This window comes from Festucalex cinctus, chromosome 20, assembly GCF_051991245.1.
Source record: "Festucalex cinctus isolate MCC-2025b chromosome 20, RoL_Fcin_1.0, whole genome shotgun sequence".
NCBI classification, from domain to species: domain Eukaryota; kingdom Metazoa; phylum Chordata; class Actinopteri; order Syngnathiformes; family Syngnathidae; genus Festucalex; species Festucalex cinctus.
Genome location: NC_135430.1, coordinates 8,917,988 through 8,936,689, shown reverse-complemented (window position 1 = coordinate 8,936,689; position 18,702 = coordinate 8,917,988). Strand labels below are relative to the sequence as shown.

Sequence of the window (18,702 nt, the reverse complement as noted above, 5' to 3'; positions counted from 1 at the left end):
TCATGCCACACGCCCAGGAGAACCCCCCCCCCAAAAAAAAAATCCAATCAAGCTGGTGAGCTAACAAAATACACCATCAGCCCGTGCAAAGCTAACACCGCCGCCGCGCATTGTGAGAATCCCCCAGAAGGCCACCCGCGGCCATTAGCGCGACCGGCGTCCCGCCCGGCGCTTGCTCAAACCCGCCCCACCACCACCACCCCCACCTCCACTTTGTACGAGGCGGACAGCTTGTGCTGCCGCGCCAAGGACAGGAAGCGCTCGCCGAGGGGACAGGAAGTGCTCACCGCCGCCGTTAGCCGAGGCCTGGAACTGAGATAATGCGATTGTGTAAGCAAGCCCCGCTTTGACCTCTCCCCAGAGCGCTCCCCCGTCCCGCGGCTGGCGTCGAGAGGACCCGGCCCCCGCCCTGCCCCAGACTCCCCAGGCACGGGGTGTAGGGATGGGAGGGCTCCCAGCGCGGGGGCCCGATGGGCGAGCTTCACCTTAGAGCGGAGGAAATGCGGCGAGGTCGCCAGACTTTATGACTTCTCCAATCAAACGAGGGGGCACGTTCCACGCCCCGGACCTTCCCAGAGACACCCGCGCGCCGCGTCTCGCCGCTAAAATGGACGATGACAGCATTACGGCGCGTAATCGGCTCCCGTGCCGACCTCGGGTTCGCGTCGGCCGGGGCTCGCCATGTAAAGCGTCCCTCGTATTTCTGTCAACCCTTTTTGATGCGGGACGGCGACGGGACGGGGAGAAAAGCGGCTGCCGACGGCGATAAGGAGGCAACAAACGCACTTTTGCTGAAGCAACAAACTGCGTGGGCGCTGGTGTGGTGCTTTAACCCCTCGCTGCACAGGAAGGACACCCGGGTTCAAGTGTAAAGGAGGATATATATGTGCACAAGTCAACAGCAGCAGCAATACAAGAAAAAATGCAAAACCAATAGTCTATAGTTGTATATATATTGTCAATTATTTTTTGTTAATAGGAGGAAGAAAATACTTCACCCCCACCCCCCGGTGCGCCATGACTATCATTTGTGGATAAAACTGCTATAAGTTCGCCTCTGCAACGTGGCTAACAGGGATGTAACAATATCCAAACATCATGATACGATATTATCACGATATGAAGGTCACAATACGATAATTATCACGATATTGTGCGGGGCTTGCCAGATTTAAATAACATCACAATTTTGTAAAAATAAAAAGAGCTCATACTAAATAAAGCACAATATTGTGCTTTTGTTCATAACAGCAATGCATATAAACCGCCTACAATCTCTAATAATATTGAGGCACTTCCTTGCTAATGCAAGCACACATTGATCGCTTCACAAGCAAATTAGGTTCCCCTTCATCTGAAAATTAGCATAGATTTTAAAAATAGAAGGCCAAAACATCCCTAATGAAAATGAAATTGCACTAATAAACTAGCCACGAGAGGGTGCTAGAACTGCACAAATGGAAATCAACCTGACTTTTTAAACACGTGTGTTCCTTTTAAATATTGTGAACATGACGACGATATTGTGAACGTTTTAATATCACGATATTGCCCTTATCGTTACATCCCTAGTGGCTAATACTCTTTGAGAATTAGAGCACCACTGCCACCTACTGTAGTGGATGTACAGTTACACTCGATCACGTGATTTATCAAGATGGAGTTAATTCGTCATTTAGCACAGTAGTTGTGATCGTTTTAGCACTTTTATTGAAGCAACATCTTGATAAAAACCAAGTTTAAAGTCCTGAAAAACAAGTTTTGCCCTCGCAGACAAGCTCTGGGGAGACGCTGCCATTTTAGTGGTTGGAAACGACAACGTCATGACGCATTTACGTCCAGACAGACAGAGCATGCGCTAATATACATGGAGCCATGTATCCCAATTAGACCGGCTCGTGTCAGGAACTATGAATGAGAAGAGTAGAAAATTGCCATTCATGTCATGCAATTTTAACGGAATACTTGACACATTTAGCCATTTTCAGCAGTAAACAAAGTTCAGATTTTGTCATTACCTGTTTCCTGAGCACAAGTGATGTCATCTTCAGTTCAAGTGGCAAAATTGTTTTGTTTTTTTTATATGGAAAATAATGAAGTTATCACACTAATTATAGACAAAAATATAATTTTGTTACTGTTGAAACTGGCTAAATGAGTCAAGTCTCCCTTTATTAAGGAAAATACTATATTGGGATGCATAGGTCTTTCTTTAACATCATCTGTCATTTGTTTGTTTTTTATGGGGGAATTTTATGTACTAGTAGTATCGATGACTACTCAAGAGTTAAGTATTTGTACTGGTATTGATTTGGGGGAAAAAACGGCATCAAACATTCCTGCCATATCCATACAGGTCAAGTCAATATATATACTAAGCCTACATGAACTAAATGCAGCAGTAATAGTCATCAACACTGTATTTTATACCAGTATATTAGGAATAGCTTCACGTACTGCAATACAACCACAATTTATCCTACTAGACGTTTTACTTAATTCCAGTCTTTCTAAAAATATTTTAATTTGTAGTACATTGATTTTTTTTGTAACTCTCAAGTGTACATTTTGTCACGGTTTAAAATCAATGCGAGGCATTTAAGCGTAACCTTCCAAATAAGGTCAACAGGAGGCAACTTTTGAAACACCTTGGTGCGTTTTAACCACGCCCCCCTGCGCGCCGATTGGCTGTCCGGGTTTATAAATAAACTCCAACACGCACGCGGAGTTGGTGCGCTTGCCAGCAGCGTCTCTATGGATGCCACTAAACAACTGTAAACTCTCAAACAAGATTCGGTTTTCTTTCGTTTTGATTTCAACTTTTTTTTTTTTGGCGAGCAAGGCCGCGAGAAACAAAGAGATGAGCAGTCCGGATGCGGGCTACGCCAGCGACGATCAGAACCAGGCAAGGTGCGCGATGTCAGTCATGATGCCTGGGATGGGACACTGCCAGTGGGCCGCCGCCGCTGCCGCCGCCGACCCCCTCGGGGAGCCCAAGGCCAAGAACGAGGCGCCCGCCGGGCTCGGCTCGGCGGCTGTGGCGGCGGCCGGGGGGAACCACCAGAGTCGCGGCAAGAGCGAGCCGAGGATCCGGCGCCCCATGAACGCTTTCATGGTGTGGGCGAAAGACGAGCGCAAGCGGCTGGCGCAGCAGAACCCCGACCTGCACAACGCCGAACTCAGCAAAATGCTCGGTAAGTCACGCGTACTCGTTTTGGGTACTCTACGCGTTTATTTGACTCCATTAGGTGAGGGCTTCTGTTATTTTATTCAGTTGGTTCCATTGGGTTTAGTTTGACAGGAGGACATTTCCTTTAATGCATCAACGTTACTGTAAAAAGTTTCATGTAAATATTAGTTAGAATTTTTAAACAGTCTAATGTATTACTATAACTTTTAAGACAAGTATTTTCGTAAATGTCTTAATATAACTACCACCTTGTATAAAATAATTACCGTTTCTGTTCTTCCACTTAATGTGCCTGATATGACATGACACAATTCACGGGACTAATTTCCCACTTTTGATGTCAAACATTGCAGCAAATTATATGACGATCATATTTGCAGTCCTCAAATATCACTGGGTGGACTTGTGGAGTGTTTACATTACAATATTTGTCATATATCGTGACATCAGAATTTCACCCCACATGCGACAATCGATTAATTTAACTTTAAATCAATTTTTAGAATTATTATACTTTATTGCTCAAACCTCCAACTGAACAGAATGTACACTTGTCACATTCTTTGCATTTTTACCACTTAATGGCATTCAATTGTTATAAGATAACTCAAATGGGACACTATTCAATATAAAATGTCACCTTTGTTTGAGTCAAATATCTGCATACAGACTTGATGAGTAAATTATAGTTTCAATAATTTTCAAATTTCCAAAATACAACTTGACTCCGGTATTATTACGCCCCCCCCCCAAAAAAAAAATACAATAAAAATAAAAAATAAAAAATATATTGCTGTAATATTACGTTAACTGTATTGAAAAAAAAAAAAAAAAAAGATGATTCACATATGGATGTCAGAAATATATTAAGATATGTCCCAATCATTTTAATTAGACCAAAGCTAATGTAGGGACGAGTCATTCATTTGCCAAGTTTCTTTTAAGGACATTTTTATTTTTGAGAGCCCCAAGCTACATTCCTCAAATTATGTAAATATTTATATAAATACAAATGCTTCAAGTAGATTTTCAGGATTGTGTACTTGGACTTTTGCTTCTTTTTTTTGATGACTTTTTACTGTTACTCCCTACGCTTGAAAACATGACATGTAATTTTTAGGATGGTTCCGTTTTTTTTTTTTTTTTTCACCTACACAGAAGAATTTGTGGTGAACATATTGCATTTTTTGCCATCTTTTTTTTTTCTCCCAGTTTTTCCATTAACTAATTTATCATTTTTTGCTGGTCAGCTCACAACGTAAGCACTTTGGGAATATTTTGTTTTGATGGCATAAATGTCAACACAAGCTAGCTATAGCGCTTAAACAGCAACATGCTATGAAAACAGACACAGATGCACTTTCAGTGTTTTTTTTTTTTTTTTTTTTTTTAAACAAACGGGAAGAAAATTGAGTAAACTTCGTTTGCCCACCTACCGTTGGCTTCAACCGACGCCGTCACGCTACAAAAATAGTAGCTAACCGTTTAGCCAGGTAATCACGGGCTGACTCTAAACGCTCATTCGTCGACTTCCACGTCACTCCACAGTATGAGTGAGACGATATATCGGTATCGCGATAAATCGTGATACTTTGTCTCCCGATAGATTATCGATACGCCTTACGCAAGTATCGCGATATTTGTAGTTCATATACAGCCACTATAACGGATCCATTGTTCATGACTTATTGAGCAATTACTTGGCGGGCCACTAGGGGGAGTGCCTCATAAGAGTGGCAGGGAAATGTATGGAAGTCTTCAGGCGAAGAAGACTCATGAGTGTACTTTTACTTGTGGAAGACATTTATCTGTCCAACAACTGACTCACTTTTACATACGTTTCTATGTAAAATGTGGATTAGATCTTCAATTTTAACATTTTAAAACATATTTTATGGTTTGACTTTTTTGAAACACAATTTCTGAGGAATATTAATTTAACTGGATTTAATATTTAAGTATTATTTTTTTATTTACTTTTGCAATGTTACACATTTTTTGTCAGTTTATAATATGTATATATTATATTATATATTGACCATGTAACTGACTGACATGTTGCATGACAGTGTTTAAGAAAGATACAAATTTGTTGACAGAAAGTGTTCACCGTTGAGAAGACATTTGTATTTGTTTAAAAACAAAACAAAACACTAAAGTGCTCACTTTGAAAAAGAGAGCAGTTTTGATATTGTGCTTTAGTGACGGGACAAAAAGAAACTATTTTCTCATTGAAAAAGTAGCAGTTTATGTCTTGAGTAGTTTTACTGTATCGTGGCTTTATGACCTGACTAATATATCCATAATCATGGTATCGTCATATCGTGAGATAATCGTTATCGTGAGCCTTGTATCGCATATCGTATCATATCGTGAGGTTCCCACGCCTACCACACAGGTCAGGCTTGTCGTCTTTTTAAAGGCACACACACATCCAACGTCACAGATACGACCATCACATGCATATATTGACCATGTCGCCCCCCGCAGGCAAGTCGTGGAAGTCGCTGCCGGTGGCGGACAAGCAGCCGTTCGTGGAGGAGGCGGAGCGTCTGCGGGTCCAACACATGCAGGACCACCCCAACTACAAGTACCGGCCCCGCAGGCGCAAGCAGGTCAAGCGGATTAAGCGGCTCGACTCCGGCTTCCTGCTGCACGGGGCTTCTGAGCGCCGGGGGGACGCGGTGGGGGCGGGGCCGGCCTACCACGAGCACACCGGCTTCCCACCGCCGCCGCCGCAGCAGCACCTCGCCCACTATCGCTCGGACCCCCTGGGGGGCCCCTCGTACGAGAGCTACAGCCTGCCCACGCCCGACACGTCGCCCCTGGACGCCGTGGACGCCGACGCCATGTTGTTCCCGCCCCAGGAGGACTGCAGTCACATGATGTACGCCTACCACCCGCAGGCCGGCGAGTACCAGCACCAGGAGCCCCTCCTCCACCACCACCACCAACATCATCATCATCCCTCCTACATGGGGGGCCCCAACCCCTTGACCGCGTACTACGCTCACCCCAAGCGGCACCCGGGGGCGGGGCAGCTATCGCCGCCGCCCGACTGCGCCGCCGCGCAGGCCGCGTCCGACAACGGCGAGCTGCTCTCCGAGGTGGACCGGAGCGAATTTGAGCAGTACTTAGGCTCGTCGGCGTATGGGGCCCCGCACGAGGGAGTGGCGCAGGGGCCCGAGGGCCTCATATCGTCCGTGTTGTCGGACGCCAGCACCGCTGTCTACTACTGCAGCTATAACAACTCGTAAAAACCTCGCTGCCGCCGGATTGGACTTTTTTTGTGTGTGCTGTCACTACTGAAGGACATTTTTTTTTTTTACATATTGTACAGTCACTATTTCAAAGTCTTTGTATGTAAGGTTTTTTTTTTTTTTTTTTTTTTTATACTTTTGCACTTTTGTCTAATAAATTTTGTAAACAAATCAATACTTGTTTGCTTTTATTTTTCAGTGTTGGTGACTAAAGATTAAAAATTTGGAAAACTGCTAAAGATGAAAAGTGTCGAGTAAGAAATGTTTTGATAGCTGTTTGTTTGTCTTTATGGCAAGGTTGCAAAAAAATGATTCTGGGGATCTATGCGACACTTTGTGGAGAAACAGCGCAGAGGCAAATTAAAAATCCAAGAAATGTCAGTCAAATGTGGTTTAAGGTGTGAAATTGCGTTTTCAAAGTCGCTTGTCAGTTTTTGTCACTTTTATTATAAATGTTAGAAATGCTAAAGTGAGTAGCGACATTTTGCTAGCTGTTTGTCCAGTTTGTAAGATTAGGAGAAAAGAGAGAGAGAGAGAGAGAAAAAAAAAAGTTTCTGCAACACCTTACAGAGAATTTTTTTTAAGCTTCGCTTTTGCACTTTTGACAAATAAATTTAGCAAATCAATCTCATTTTTCATTGTTTGCACCACACATTTCATAGCCGTTTTTTGGTTGAGTTAGCGGAATTATGAGAGGACAACATCAAATATTTCTGGGTCACTGTGTAGAGGAGTAGCGCAGGGGTGAAGAAACAAACGCACAAAATGTCAACAGGGTCTGGTTTGGTAACGGCTAATGGCGGAAACTGCTCAAGGGAAGACTCAAATGTTAGAGCAGTTTGTTGGTCAGATTAGCGCAGGTGTCAAAAACCTGGTGCCCCTCGCCCGTGGCCCTGTTCTAAAAATAGCTCACTGGTCTGTTTTGTGTAGCTGCATCAAATATTTTTTGTTGCTATTCTTTTCTAAATTACACTTGAATTGGTGTAAATTTGGTAATGACACAATATATGTATTTTTTTTTTTGAAAAAAAGCATGTTTGTTTTTCATCCACTACGGTCAGCCTTCCACCCGGAAACCCAACACGGCTCGGGAGGGCAAACGTGAGTCACGTCATGTGACCCGGCTTCCTGACCCGGATGATTCCAGAGGTAATCTGTTGTGAGCGTGAGAGTTACACGCGGCGGTACCTTAATTGTTTTCGCAGCACGGGAGAAGCCAGTTTACGTGGCGGACATCCTGTCTGCGCATGATGCAGTGCTTCACGCCGTGACTCAGCTATACATCCGCGCTGCTTCTTACGGGACCGCTTCACGATTAACCTGCGAGAAATTCAAAATGTTTCTTTAACTCATTCACTGCCAGTCATTATAGAAAATTTTTACATTTCCAATACTCACGTGATATTACATTCAATAATTATATATAAACCGAATCTACCAAATAACAGAATAGACTCCCTACTTTTTGTCCCGTCCCGTTCTTTTATAATTGACAGCAGAAAAATGTAGGTTTGCCAAAATACAGCCATTTCTCCCATGGACTCTGAAACTGTGTTTATTTCGTATAAAATGGGGCAATGATGTCATCTACCGGTGGTTGGGCATCAGTAAAGTTGTTTCCAAGTTTGATATTTACAGTGGAGCATGCTCAGATTCGCCCCCATTTAACACCGCTCTAAAAAATACAATTGACAAGTATACTTGTCAAAGGCAGTGAATGAGTTTTAATCATATAAACACTGTTTTCTTAAGATGGGCAGCAGATGCAATGAAAACAGCAGAGGGCTCAGAATTGAACCCTGTGGGACACCATATGTTCCATTATACGTGATTTCATTTTTTGTATTTTTTTTTTTTTTTACAACATAGTTAGTATGAAACGGGATTGATCTCTTGGATTGGATGTCAGCCAGCCGGGCTGGTCGTTTACCGTAGAGCCCCCAAAATCCCCTTTTAAAAATAGAGATTACTCCTGGTTTGAAAGGAAGAGGGTCCTCGCCCTGACCTGCTGTCTCTGTTTTTAGCTCCTTGGAGGAAACACGTCGCATAGTTGCGTGTGTCGAGAATTTGGCCCCGGGGCCATGCAGGAGAATCCCGTCTAATTGGCGTGAATGTGTTTCAATTGGGTCGGCGGCTTGATCCCGCCTGTTGTTGTAGCTAACGGGCTGCATAACAAGAGGCTCAAGGCCCTTATCCTCCCCACTCCCACCCCCTCCACCACCAAGCCCCGGGCCACGACAACGTGGGTGGGGGGCTCACCTGCGTCTGCAAGCGTAGACGACGTGATATCATCTGGGGCCAGATTGGTGCTGACGCAAGAAGGAAATTGGGATGATGTCATTTCAAAAGGATAAAGAAAAAAAAATCAAATGAGATGGGGGAGCAAGTATATGAAATTGTAATTTAATTTTGAGCTGTATAAGTACGAGCAAAGAGACAATAAAATTGACCAAATAATAAAATTTTGCGTTGTTGGGTCTGATACATCTTATTTTATAACAACCGCATTTGTTTGATTTATTTTTAAGTGATATATTTTAAATGATCTTAACTGTTAAAATAGAACCAATGTATTTCATCAAAATTTGGTAGATTTTTTTTTTTATATTCTGAAAAAACAAAATTGTAAACTGTATTGTTTGCTTTTATGCTCGTACAAGCTTAATATTTTCCATACATTTTTTTGTACGTTTTTTTGCTTAATACTTCTGAACTCTAATAGATTTTTATTTATTTATTTATTTTATTAAAATGTTCTTCTGTTATAACGGTGAAAGATCATCTTTTAACACTTTTTTTTTTATGGTTATGCACTTTAAGATTTTAAAAATTAAATTTGTGTGTTTCTTAACTCTAATAGATTCTTTTCAGTTCAAAACAAATTTTCTGCTTTCATAAAAATTATAGAATATTTTTTTCTTTTTTACCTGTATTCAAATGAATTGCTTTAATTGTATTCATTTGTTTGCTATCATACATACATATATTCTTTTAACAGCAGCTTAAAATGATATATTTTTTATTATTGGTTTCATATTTTTTTTAAATTTTTGCTTGAAAATACTGGTATGCTGACAATTGTTATTTTTTTTTTAAATTAATTCACTTGTTTTATTGTGCCTACTTTTCTAATTAAAATGTGAATGATATAATTTTTTTGTAATACTGAACTCTTGCTTAACGCAGTCTGCGTATTTATTTGATGTCGCTTTGTGTGAGCACAGTCCGAAATGACGAGCCGGGCGGGAGCGGCACAAAGCTCGGGATGCGTGTGCGCGCATGTGACAAGAGATTCCAGGAAGCGTTGGTGCGGCGGCTTCAAATGACGCCAGGGGCTTCATGTGAGCTCAGGTAGCTGCTGCACGGCCGCCTTTTATTTATTGATCCCCTGCTGCAGCTCAAAGCTGCAACATCAGCTTTTTATTTGTATTTTTGCTTCCTTTTTTCCTTTTTTTTGGGGGGTAACATTGCAGGGCTCATCGGTCATAAGAAAAAGTGTTGCAGTCAGGCGCAAAACTCTTCCGAGCTGCGGAATGTTCTTGCCTGCATGTAATCACAATAAATCACTACACAATTGACTTTTTTAGGGGGTGTGCGGAGAGGATGGGGGTGCACCAACTCGGTCTGTGTTGAAGGGGGTGCATGACTAAAAAAAGTATGGGAAGTGCTTATGTATAGCACATGAAATTGGGAGATATAGTAGCGAACACAGGACTTGTTTTGATTTTTTTTCTTTTTACCCAAGGTCGGAAAAAGTGGTGCGCCAAATCAGGATATTGAAGGAGGTGTGGAGCTTAAAATGGACCAAATTTAGTGGGGCAGAAAAAGGTGTGTGCAGTGAAAAGGGAGTCCGCCAACTCTATTGGGATGTTGAGTGGGGGTGCGCCAACTCTGTCACTGTGTTGAAGGGGGTGCATGACTAAAAAAAAAAAAAAAAAAAAAAAGTATGAGAAGTGCTTATGTATAGCACATGAAATTGGGAGATATAGTAGCGAACATAGGACTTGCTTTGATTTTTTTTTTCTTTTTACCCAAGGTAGGAAAAGGCGGTGCGTCAAATCAGGATATTGAAGGAGGCGTGGAGCTTAAAATGGACCAAATTTAGTGGGGCAGAAAAAGGTGTGTGCAGTGAAAAGGGGGTCGGCCAACTCTATTGGGATGTTGGGGGCATATTGAAGGGCAATTTAGGAAAAATGAGAGCGATATTTAAGGATGTACGTGACACTTAAAATGTGGCCTACAGGAAATTAAATAAGCCAAAATGTAGGTGTCTGGAGTTCTTTGTGGGTTGTTTAGGGGGTGTGTTACTGGTGCGAACTCATTGCCATCCTCCAAGCATCAGCCAGGGCGTGCATTAAAAGTCCAGTAGCTGGAGATGATGAAGATGAGGAGAGAAAAAAACAAAACAAAACAAAAAAACAGCGCCTGCTACCTGTTCAATTTAGCATCACGCGCATATTCGGGAAGATATTTATACACCAGCCTGCGTGGGTGCGCGCGTGTGATGGAATCAGGAGGAAAATAAACGATGGAGTCAGTGTGTGCATGTGACTAAATTTAGCGCGCATCACAAGTGGACGCGGGTGCACGGCCGACACCATAAAAGCGATGGTTGGGGCGGCATGCGTGCGGATTAGCGAGAGCCTTTGGACGCACCCCTCCCTCGGCTGCAGCTGTCCCAAAAGGCTGCTTGTGCAATCTACTATCAATGACTTAATCAGCTAACGCCCGTCCGCGCACCCCCAACACCAACACTGACCTTTGAAACATCTTTCCATCGCACATTTGCTTTTTGGAATTAACGTCAACTCGTCAAGAATCACAAGCAAGCTGGGAACACAAAATGCACAAAAGCATTAGCACGCACCCCTTCACTCCGTGCACCTTAAAATATAAAAACATCAAATTCTATGCCACTTTCACTTCCTGTAGTGTTTTTTTTTTTTTTTCTTCCCCCTTAAGTCATGCATGCCTTTCAACATCCTGACCTGGTGACTTTGGCGCACCCCTCCCTCCCCAGAGAAACCCGCCAAAAACTCAAGATCATTTTCTTTTATATTTACTTGTTGTAGGTTCCATATGTTTAAATTGGTGCACCCCATTTAACAAACTGCCTTGGCACGCCCCCTTTTTCACACACCATAAAAAAAAAGTTATTCAGCCTTTCCCAAATCTTTTAAGCAATACACCCCCCCCCCCCCCCACCCCCCCCACTCCTCAACATAATTTCAGGAGCCCCACATGCACTCACAAAAAATGTCAAACTCACGAGTTATTTTCTTCCATTTGCACTTTCTGTTCAGGAAGTTTTCTAAAAGTTTTTTGATACACACATTCTGACCTAGCTACTTGGTACACCCCCTTCCTGGGCACACACTCCGTCAAAAAGTCAAAACTCATTTATATCCTATTTTCATTTTATGTAGAAAAATCTCTCCATGTTTTTGACGCGCACATCCCATCCCGGTGACATGGCGCACCTCCACAAAACAGCATCCTTAAAAAGTCAAAACAGCTCTTTAAAACAAAAAACTGCCAATAGAATTCATTTTCCCAAATTGTCAAGTCACGCACCCCCTCCACAACCTGACATTGTTGGCGCACTTCCTAGATTCCCTATTTTACAAATCACACACACACTAGATCTAAATTTTCCCTTGTGCATACCTTAAAAAAAAAGTGATTTCTGTAGGTCGCACAATATCTAGACTTGATGCAACCCCTCTTCCCAACCGGAAGACAGGGCGCACCAAAAAGGAGGGACAAAAAACAAACATATATATATTTTGTTTTTTTTCACTGACCCTTTCTGAAGAGCATTCTTCCTTTTGAAGCCACGCACCCCCTTTGACAACCTGTGAGAAGTGGCGCACCCCCAGACCCAGCATCCACCCTTGGAATATTATTTTTAAACCTGGTTTTATTTGCATGACCCTTCTAAGTTAGCCATTCTTAAACTTGTCAACAACCATCTTCAACATCCTGACTTGGCGCACCCCACTTCCCCTCTGCATATACGTTAGTCCCCCCCATTTCACACCAAACATAGAGATGAATGTTTAAACATAACACTGCAGCCCAGAGCTTATAACAATATGACATTTTTGCAAAAGTAGCAAAAAAAATGTATATCGTTTTTTTTTTTTTTTTAAATCGCAGAGCACTGACAGAACAATTTTTCATGTTTTTTTTTTTTTTTTTTTTTTTTTTTGCTTTTTAGCTTTGGTGGCTTGCTGGGAGCATTCGGGACAATTTACAGCTGGCGTCAAGCTCGCAAGCAAAGATGACGACACGAGCTTCCTGCGCAGCCGTCGCGCTCCACCTTGTCCCAGCTGCTCGTTCGCCCGCCGCCGGCGCACCACCTCGCCTTTTGAAGGCGGACGCCGGCCGCGACTAAACAATGGGCGTGACTCAGCGGCGGGAAAAGGAAAACAATCGCTCACAGGAGTGAATCAGGAGTCAAGGACGTCGCGAGGGTGACGCGGCACTCCCGACCCCGCCGTTCGCTACGCCGCCGAATTTCAGGGCAAAAGTTCAAAAACAAAAACGATGACAAGTTGCCATTCCATGGATGAAACATACAGTAATGAAAGTGTAGCTAATGTAAGTAATATGTTGAAGTGTAATAAATGTCTATTTAACAGAAGTGAAATTAACATTTAATTAATATGTAATTAAAGTAGAATTAACAACTTAACATATATTTGATATGCAATAGAGGTGGCATCAATCATGTGTAATTTGTCTATGAACTTGTGTAATTAACATGTAATTAACATGTATTAAATTTGTAGTTAACATATTGATTTGGATTTTATCATGCAATGATTGGGGGTGTGTGTGTGCATGCATCTGTACCGCACCTGCCACCACTTCCACTTGACGTGCATGAAAAAAAGACAGTCTGGGAACATCCTGTCATCTTGACGTGTCCGACAGGAAGTGCTGTTCTGTGAAATTCGCACCCCCATTTGTTTTTGATGGCTGGTAGGTAGCACTTCCCCTAAAGAAAAAAAAAATAGTGTGTAATTAACATGTAACTGATTTGATTGCATACACAGAGACAAATTACAAAAAAAATCAATTAAATTTAAAGCAAAATGTGTGAAGAAAATGATGACAATGACACTAGAACAAAACATTTAAAAATTAAGTAAAAATAAAGAGAAATTGAAAAAAAATAAAAATAAATTGTGCATTGTTGCACAACTTTTCTCCCTGAAAAGAATTTTTGTTGTCCCTTTTGTGTGTTGGCACCTCATGAGCTCACTTTGCTTCACTAACCGCATCGAAATGTTGGGCTTGTACTGCCAGCTGTCGCCACGAGGGGTCAGCTGAGCTACATCGAGCGGAGAGCTCCTGACAAGAGAGGAGTGATATCTTTATTTCATTCTGAAATGAACATTACATCATTTTTCATTGCGCTGCAAATTGCAGTAATCATTGAATTGATTAAAATAAATAAATAAAAATAGGCAAATTGTTTTATTGACTTTAAATGAATATGGTGTATTTGAATTATATTTACAAAATAGGAAAGCACTTTCTTAAAAAAAATAAAAACTTCAAATAAACAAAGTGCCCAAGTGCTCCTTGTTGTAAGGTCGCTGCACCATTATACTTTTTTTTTTCCACCTTAAACGCACCCCGATAACAGCTTACATCACTTTGAAGATACGCACCCTCCTTTAACATTCCAAATTGGTGCGTTCCCTCTCTCCCATACACACAACACAAAAGTCTAAACATTTTCCATTTTCACTTCCTGTTGGCGACATACTTTGAAATATACGCACCCCCTTCAACATTCTGACTTGGCGCACCCTTCTCCATTCACACATCCTACCAAAAAAGTCAATATAACTACCAGTTTTCTTATAATTTCACTGTTTGCTGGTCCCATTGATATTAAATCAAGTCAAGTCAACTTTATTAAGTTACGCACCCCACTTCAACATTGCAAATTCGTAATTTGGTGCACCCCCCTTCCATGCAGACCCCACAAATAGTCAAAATTTTATCCATTTTTACTTTCTGATGGAGGCATACTTTGAAAAATACGAAGCTCACCCCTGCCAATATCCCGACTTGGTGCACCCCCTTGCCCCCCAAAACGCACCGTACAAAAAAAAGTCAATTTAACAACTTAAGTTTTAGCAGTTTATCACTACCTATGGAGTTTGTTAGCCCCTTAATATCTTTGCAGGTCGGCGCACCCCCCTCTCTTTTTTTCAGGTTTTCACTACATTCGAAGTTACGCACCCCCTTCAACATGTGCAACTTAGCAAGGCAAAAAACCCACCAGCTTACTTATGTCACTCTTTGTTGGTCTCATGGGTTTCAAGTTGCGCACCATTCCTCAACAAATTATCAGTTTGGTGCACCCCTCACTCCCTTGTACACCCCACAAATAGTCAAAACTTTTTCCATTTTCACTTCCTGTTGGAGCCATATTTGGACAGATACACCCCCCCGCCAATATCCTGACTTGGCGCACCCCCTTTCCCCTCAAAAAACACCCTACAAAAAAAGTCAATAAAACAACTTTTTTCAACGTTTTTCACTACTTTGAAATTTGATAGTCCCTTAACATTGGTAACTTAGCAGGTCGGCGCACCCCACTCTCCTGCACAAGATAACTGGGGTGTGCGTGTAATAAAACTGCTGACTAAGGAGAAGTCAGCGCTCAAGTGGCATGCTTTTGTTGTGGGCTGGTAGGAATGTCAAGGCCTCGGCGGTAAGTGCATGTCAGAGTGGCCGCCAACACTACACTATCGGCACTTTGTTCCATTGCGTGTGCGTGGCGGTAGTTAGTATGCAGCGAGACGGGGAGGTGCCCGCTTCGCTCCCCCGTGTCGCCGTAATCAAGGGGACGCGGCCGACTTGGGACGGATAAATCACTCCTCGCTCGTCTCTGCCCGCCGATGGCCGACGTGCGCGCTCGCCACGAGACGCTTTGATAATGTGCACACAGTAGTTATGGAAAGTCTACACACCCCTTGATCAAATGCCAGGTTAGGAGGGAATTATGAAGAAGAAAATCTGGCATTTAAAAAGGGGTGTGTAGACTTTTTATGGTCCTTGTATGTGCCACTCGTTCTCTCTTTGTTCATCTGTGTTTTTCAGCATCATAAATCCTACAAGAGGGTGGAAATCACTCAAAGGGAGGAAATAAAACATGAAGTGAGGACAAGTTTAAAGCGTGTGAAGGGAAAGGTCGCCTAATTGAATACCGACGAGCTCGGCGGCAGAGTGCCGAGCGATTTACGACGTGCTTATCTCCTGTAAAAAAAGCATGGAGAAAAAAATAAATAAAAAACAATCTTGCGTGCAGCTGACGTTCTGAATCAAAAATTTAATAACAATCAAAATCCTGGCTTAAACGCGAACGGTCGCCGTGCAGCTGCAAGGCTTTTAATTGAATTCCGGGAAATCCCTGGAGGAAGACGGCTGCTGCGACGACGTGTTACAGTAGCGGCCGCGCGCCACAAGACGGTGGGCCAGCTATGCGGCAGCAGCTGCACGCCGCCGCGACCGATTTAGCCGCGCGCGCGCGCATTTTTTCCCATTAACAGCAGAGGTTGGAAGCTTGCGTGGCGCCAATTAGCCGCCGCCTGCAAGTCAAAATAGATGCCAGGCGGCCTTGGGGGATTGACGGGCCGGCGACCCGTTCACGTGCGATGACGACGGAGGGAAAAATTGGGGGGAAAAAAATAGCGCTGGCGTCACCCGCTGGCTCCTGGCATGCTACATGCTAACCTCCGCAAGGCTGCAAATAAATTCTTTTCCTTTATGGATTTTATTTAAGGTTCAACAAGGTCTTAAACAATTAATCAATAATCAATATAGTTGATTAATTAGATCATCACTGAGTTTGAATGTGATTGGTTCATTCTGAACACAACCACAGCCCCAGTTATAAGAGGGTGTACAAACTTATGCAGCCACATCTTTTTTTTCAGTTGAGTTGTACAGGTCACATTGTTGGTGGAAAAAGTTTTTAAAATGATGGATCTCATTTTTTTTTATATCACAAATACTTTTGAACAGGGGTGTGCAGACTTTTGATATACACTGAAAAGGATTCAGCTCTAAAAAGTTAAGTTAAAAAAAATAATAAAAATTACAGTTAGAATCAGATTTACAAAAATGGTTCACTTTTTGGTGTGTTGTGTTAGCAAAATCCTTCCAGAAAATTCCAGCAAACTTGACATATGATTGGGGGTGGGGCCTATCTTTCCTGATTTTGCAAGAAATAACGCAAAAAATCTTCAGATGCGAGTAAGCGAACGGGACAATTTGTTTGCGATGGGTCGTAGTTGAGGGGGGTTTGTTTGTCAGGATACATGTTGCCCGCTGTCTTATCTTTGCGCTTTTGCAATGGTGGTGGTGTGTGTGTGTGTGTGTGTATGTTGGGGGGTGGGGGGGGGTAAACCTGTTTACTCTAAAGGGGGAGGGCCTTCATCTATTGTCCCTCCACTTGTGCCGCCTTTTGACTTCCCGTCTTGGAACTTTTGGCATTTTTCCTCTTGTTGTTGTTTTGGGAAGGGGGTCACCAGCTCGGCATTCCTCGGCTCTTTTCACTCGCACGTGGGGAGAGTCGCCTTATCTTTTACGCGCCTTTTCCTGCGTTGACGAAGTGCAAACTTTCGTGCTCAAGGGCCACGGTGAAGTTTGGCTCGCGTCATTTGGACGCGAGGTCATTTTAAGTGCTTCAAATGGACGGGTAAAAGTATCTCAAGTAATTCTTTTTGAATTAGATTATTTCAGGATGAGTTTTAAATTCATATTACAACATTCATAATTTAGTCGATCAATTATTGAAACAAGTAAAAATAATCATAAAATATCAAAAAACATTATTTAATGAAAAATGAATAAACGTTTTAATTAAACTTATTTGGAGGGGTTGTCTAAATTAATGTAACAAATACAATTGTTTAATTAAATAAATCACGTAATTCTTTGTAAATGCAATTATACTGTACTGTATTAACGATAAATAAATAAATACTACATGCATGGAAAATTGTTCAAACCAACCCATTTAAGGAGTAAAGAGCAAAGCTAATGCAACAAATAAAAGTGTATTATGATGAAAAATTAGTTTTAACAAAATAAAATTGCATTTGTAATTCACACAATTATGAGTTATTAATTACTTAAAAACACAGTAAGTAAAATTGTTCAGTTAAATTATTGAATGAAAAATGCATAAAAAACAGCTTCAAATATATAGAATTAAAAAAACAAAGAAATCTGCTAAATTAATGCAACAAATACTTGCAAAATTTGCAAGTCATGTAATTTAGTAATCATAATTAAATGATCAATTATATAAAAACATATTTAAACAAAATTGCTCAAAATAAATCAAATAAAAACATTTTATTGAAGCAACCTTTCAAGAAAAAACTGCAAAATGAATGAAACAAATAGAAAAATGTGTCTACCTAATGAAATGAAAAATTTAGTTAGTCCATTCCATTCCCAGCTTGTGGGCGGGGCTGCTGTGACACAAATAGCGACGGTGCTCATTTTTGGCCGTCCGTTACGCAACGCGCGCTAAGCTAATGGAGCAGGTTTACGCGCACTCGCGGTTGGGAGCGAAGCTTTAATTGTCACCAGGGGGGACAAAAACAAGATTTACACGGCAGGTTTATTGGGAGTCCGGCTTGCAGGCACGCCAGCCCCTCCCCCAAACTAACAAACAAGCCAGATTGGCCGGTTGACTTTGAGATTTTCAGCCAATTTTTGCCGTTCAAAAGCAACCTACAAATGCCTCCATTTCATATCATTGTCCTTCCATGCTTCACTCCTCCCACTCTCACTTATGCCCTCATACAATCCACCCCTCCTCCTGTACTTAAATAAATAGCTTTAAATTTTGTCAATATGCTTTTGTCCCACTTGTTTGAAAAGGAGAGAGAGTCTACAGTGATGTCACATACAGTGATGATTTAGTTGATGGCTTCTCTGAGGGTCTTGCGAGTGAACACCCTTTTAATCCTCTCAATGAGATTAGACACATTTGCCCCACGAATATGAGCCACATTAGCATTCGTCAGCGCAACCCGCCAACTTTGTTGCAAGCGCAACGACAAAAACTATGAGCACAAAGATTTGTGAGTCCAAGTTGGGCAATCCGCACGGCTTTGCGGGCGACACCAAACTGTAGATGCATGAAGAAGATTGCCCAGAGTGCGTCGCACCAGCATCGGGGGATTAGCGCCAAGCAAAGATTAAGCAAAT

The 18,702-nt window shown here is 42.1% G+C and overlaps 1 protein-coding gene across 1 annotated transcript; it reads left to right on the top strand.

Annotated features, from left to right (window-relative positions):
- The first annotated feature begins 2,745 nt into the window (after positions 1-2,745).
- Positions 2,746-6,537, top strand: sox17 (SRY-box transcription factor 17). The gene is made up of 2 exons (XM_077509074.1): positions 2,746-3,194; positions 5,681-6,537. Exons 1-2 carry the CDS (start codon positions 2,759-2,761, stop codon positions 6,445-6,447), a joined length of 1,203 nt encoding a protein of 400 aa, XP_077365200.1. The 5' UTR covers positions 2,746-2,758; the 3' UTR covers positions 6,448-6,537.
- Positions 6,538-18,702: the final 12,165 nt, after the last annotated feature.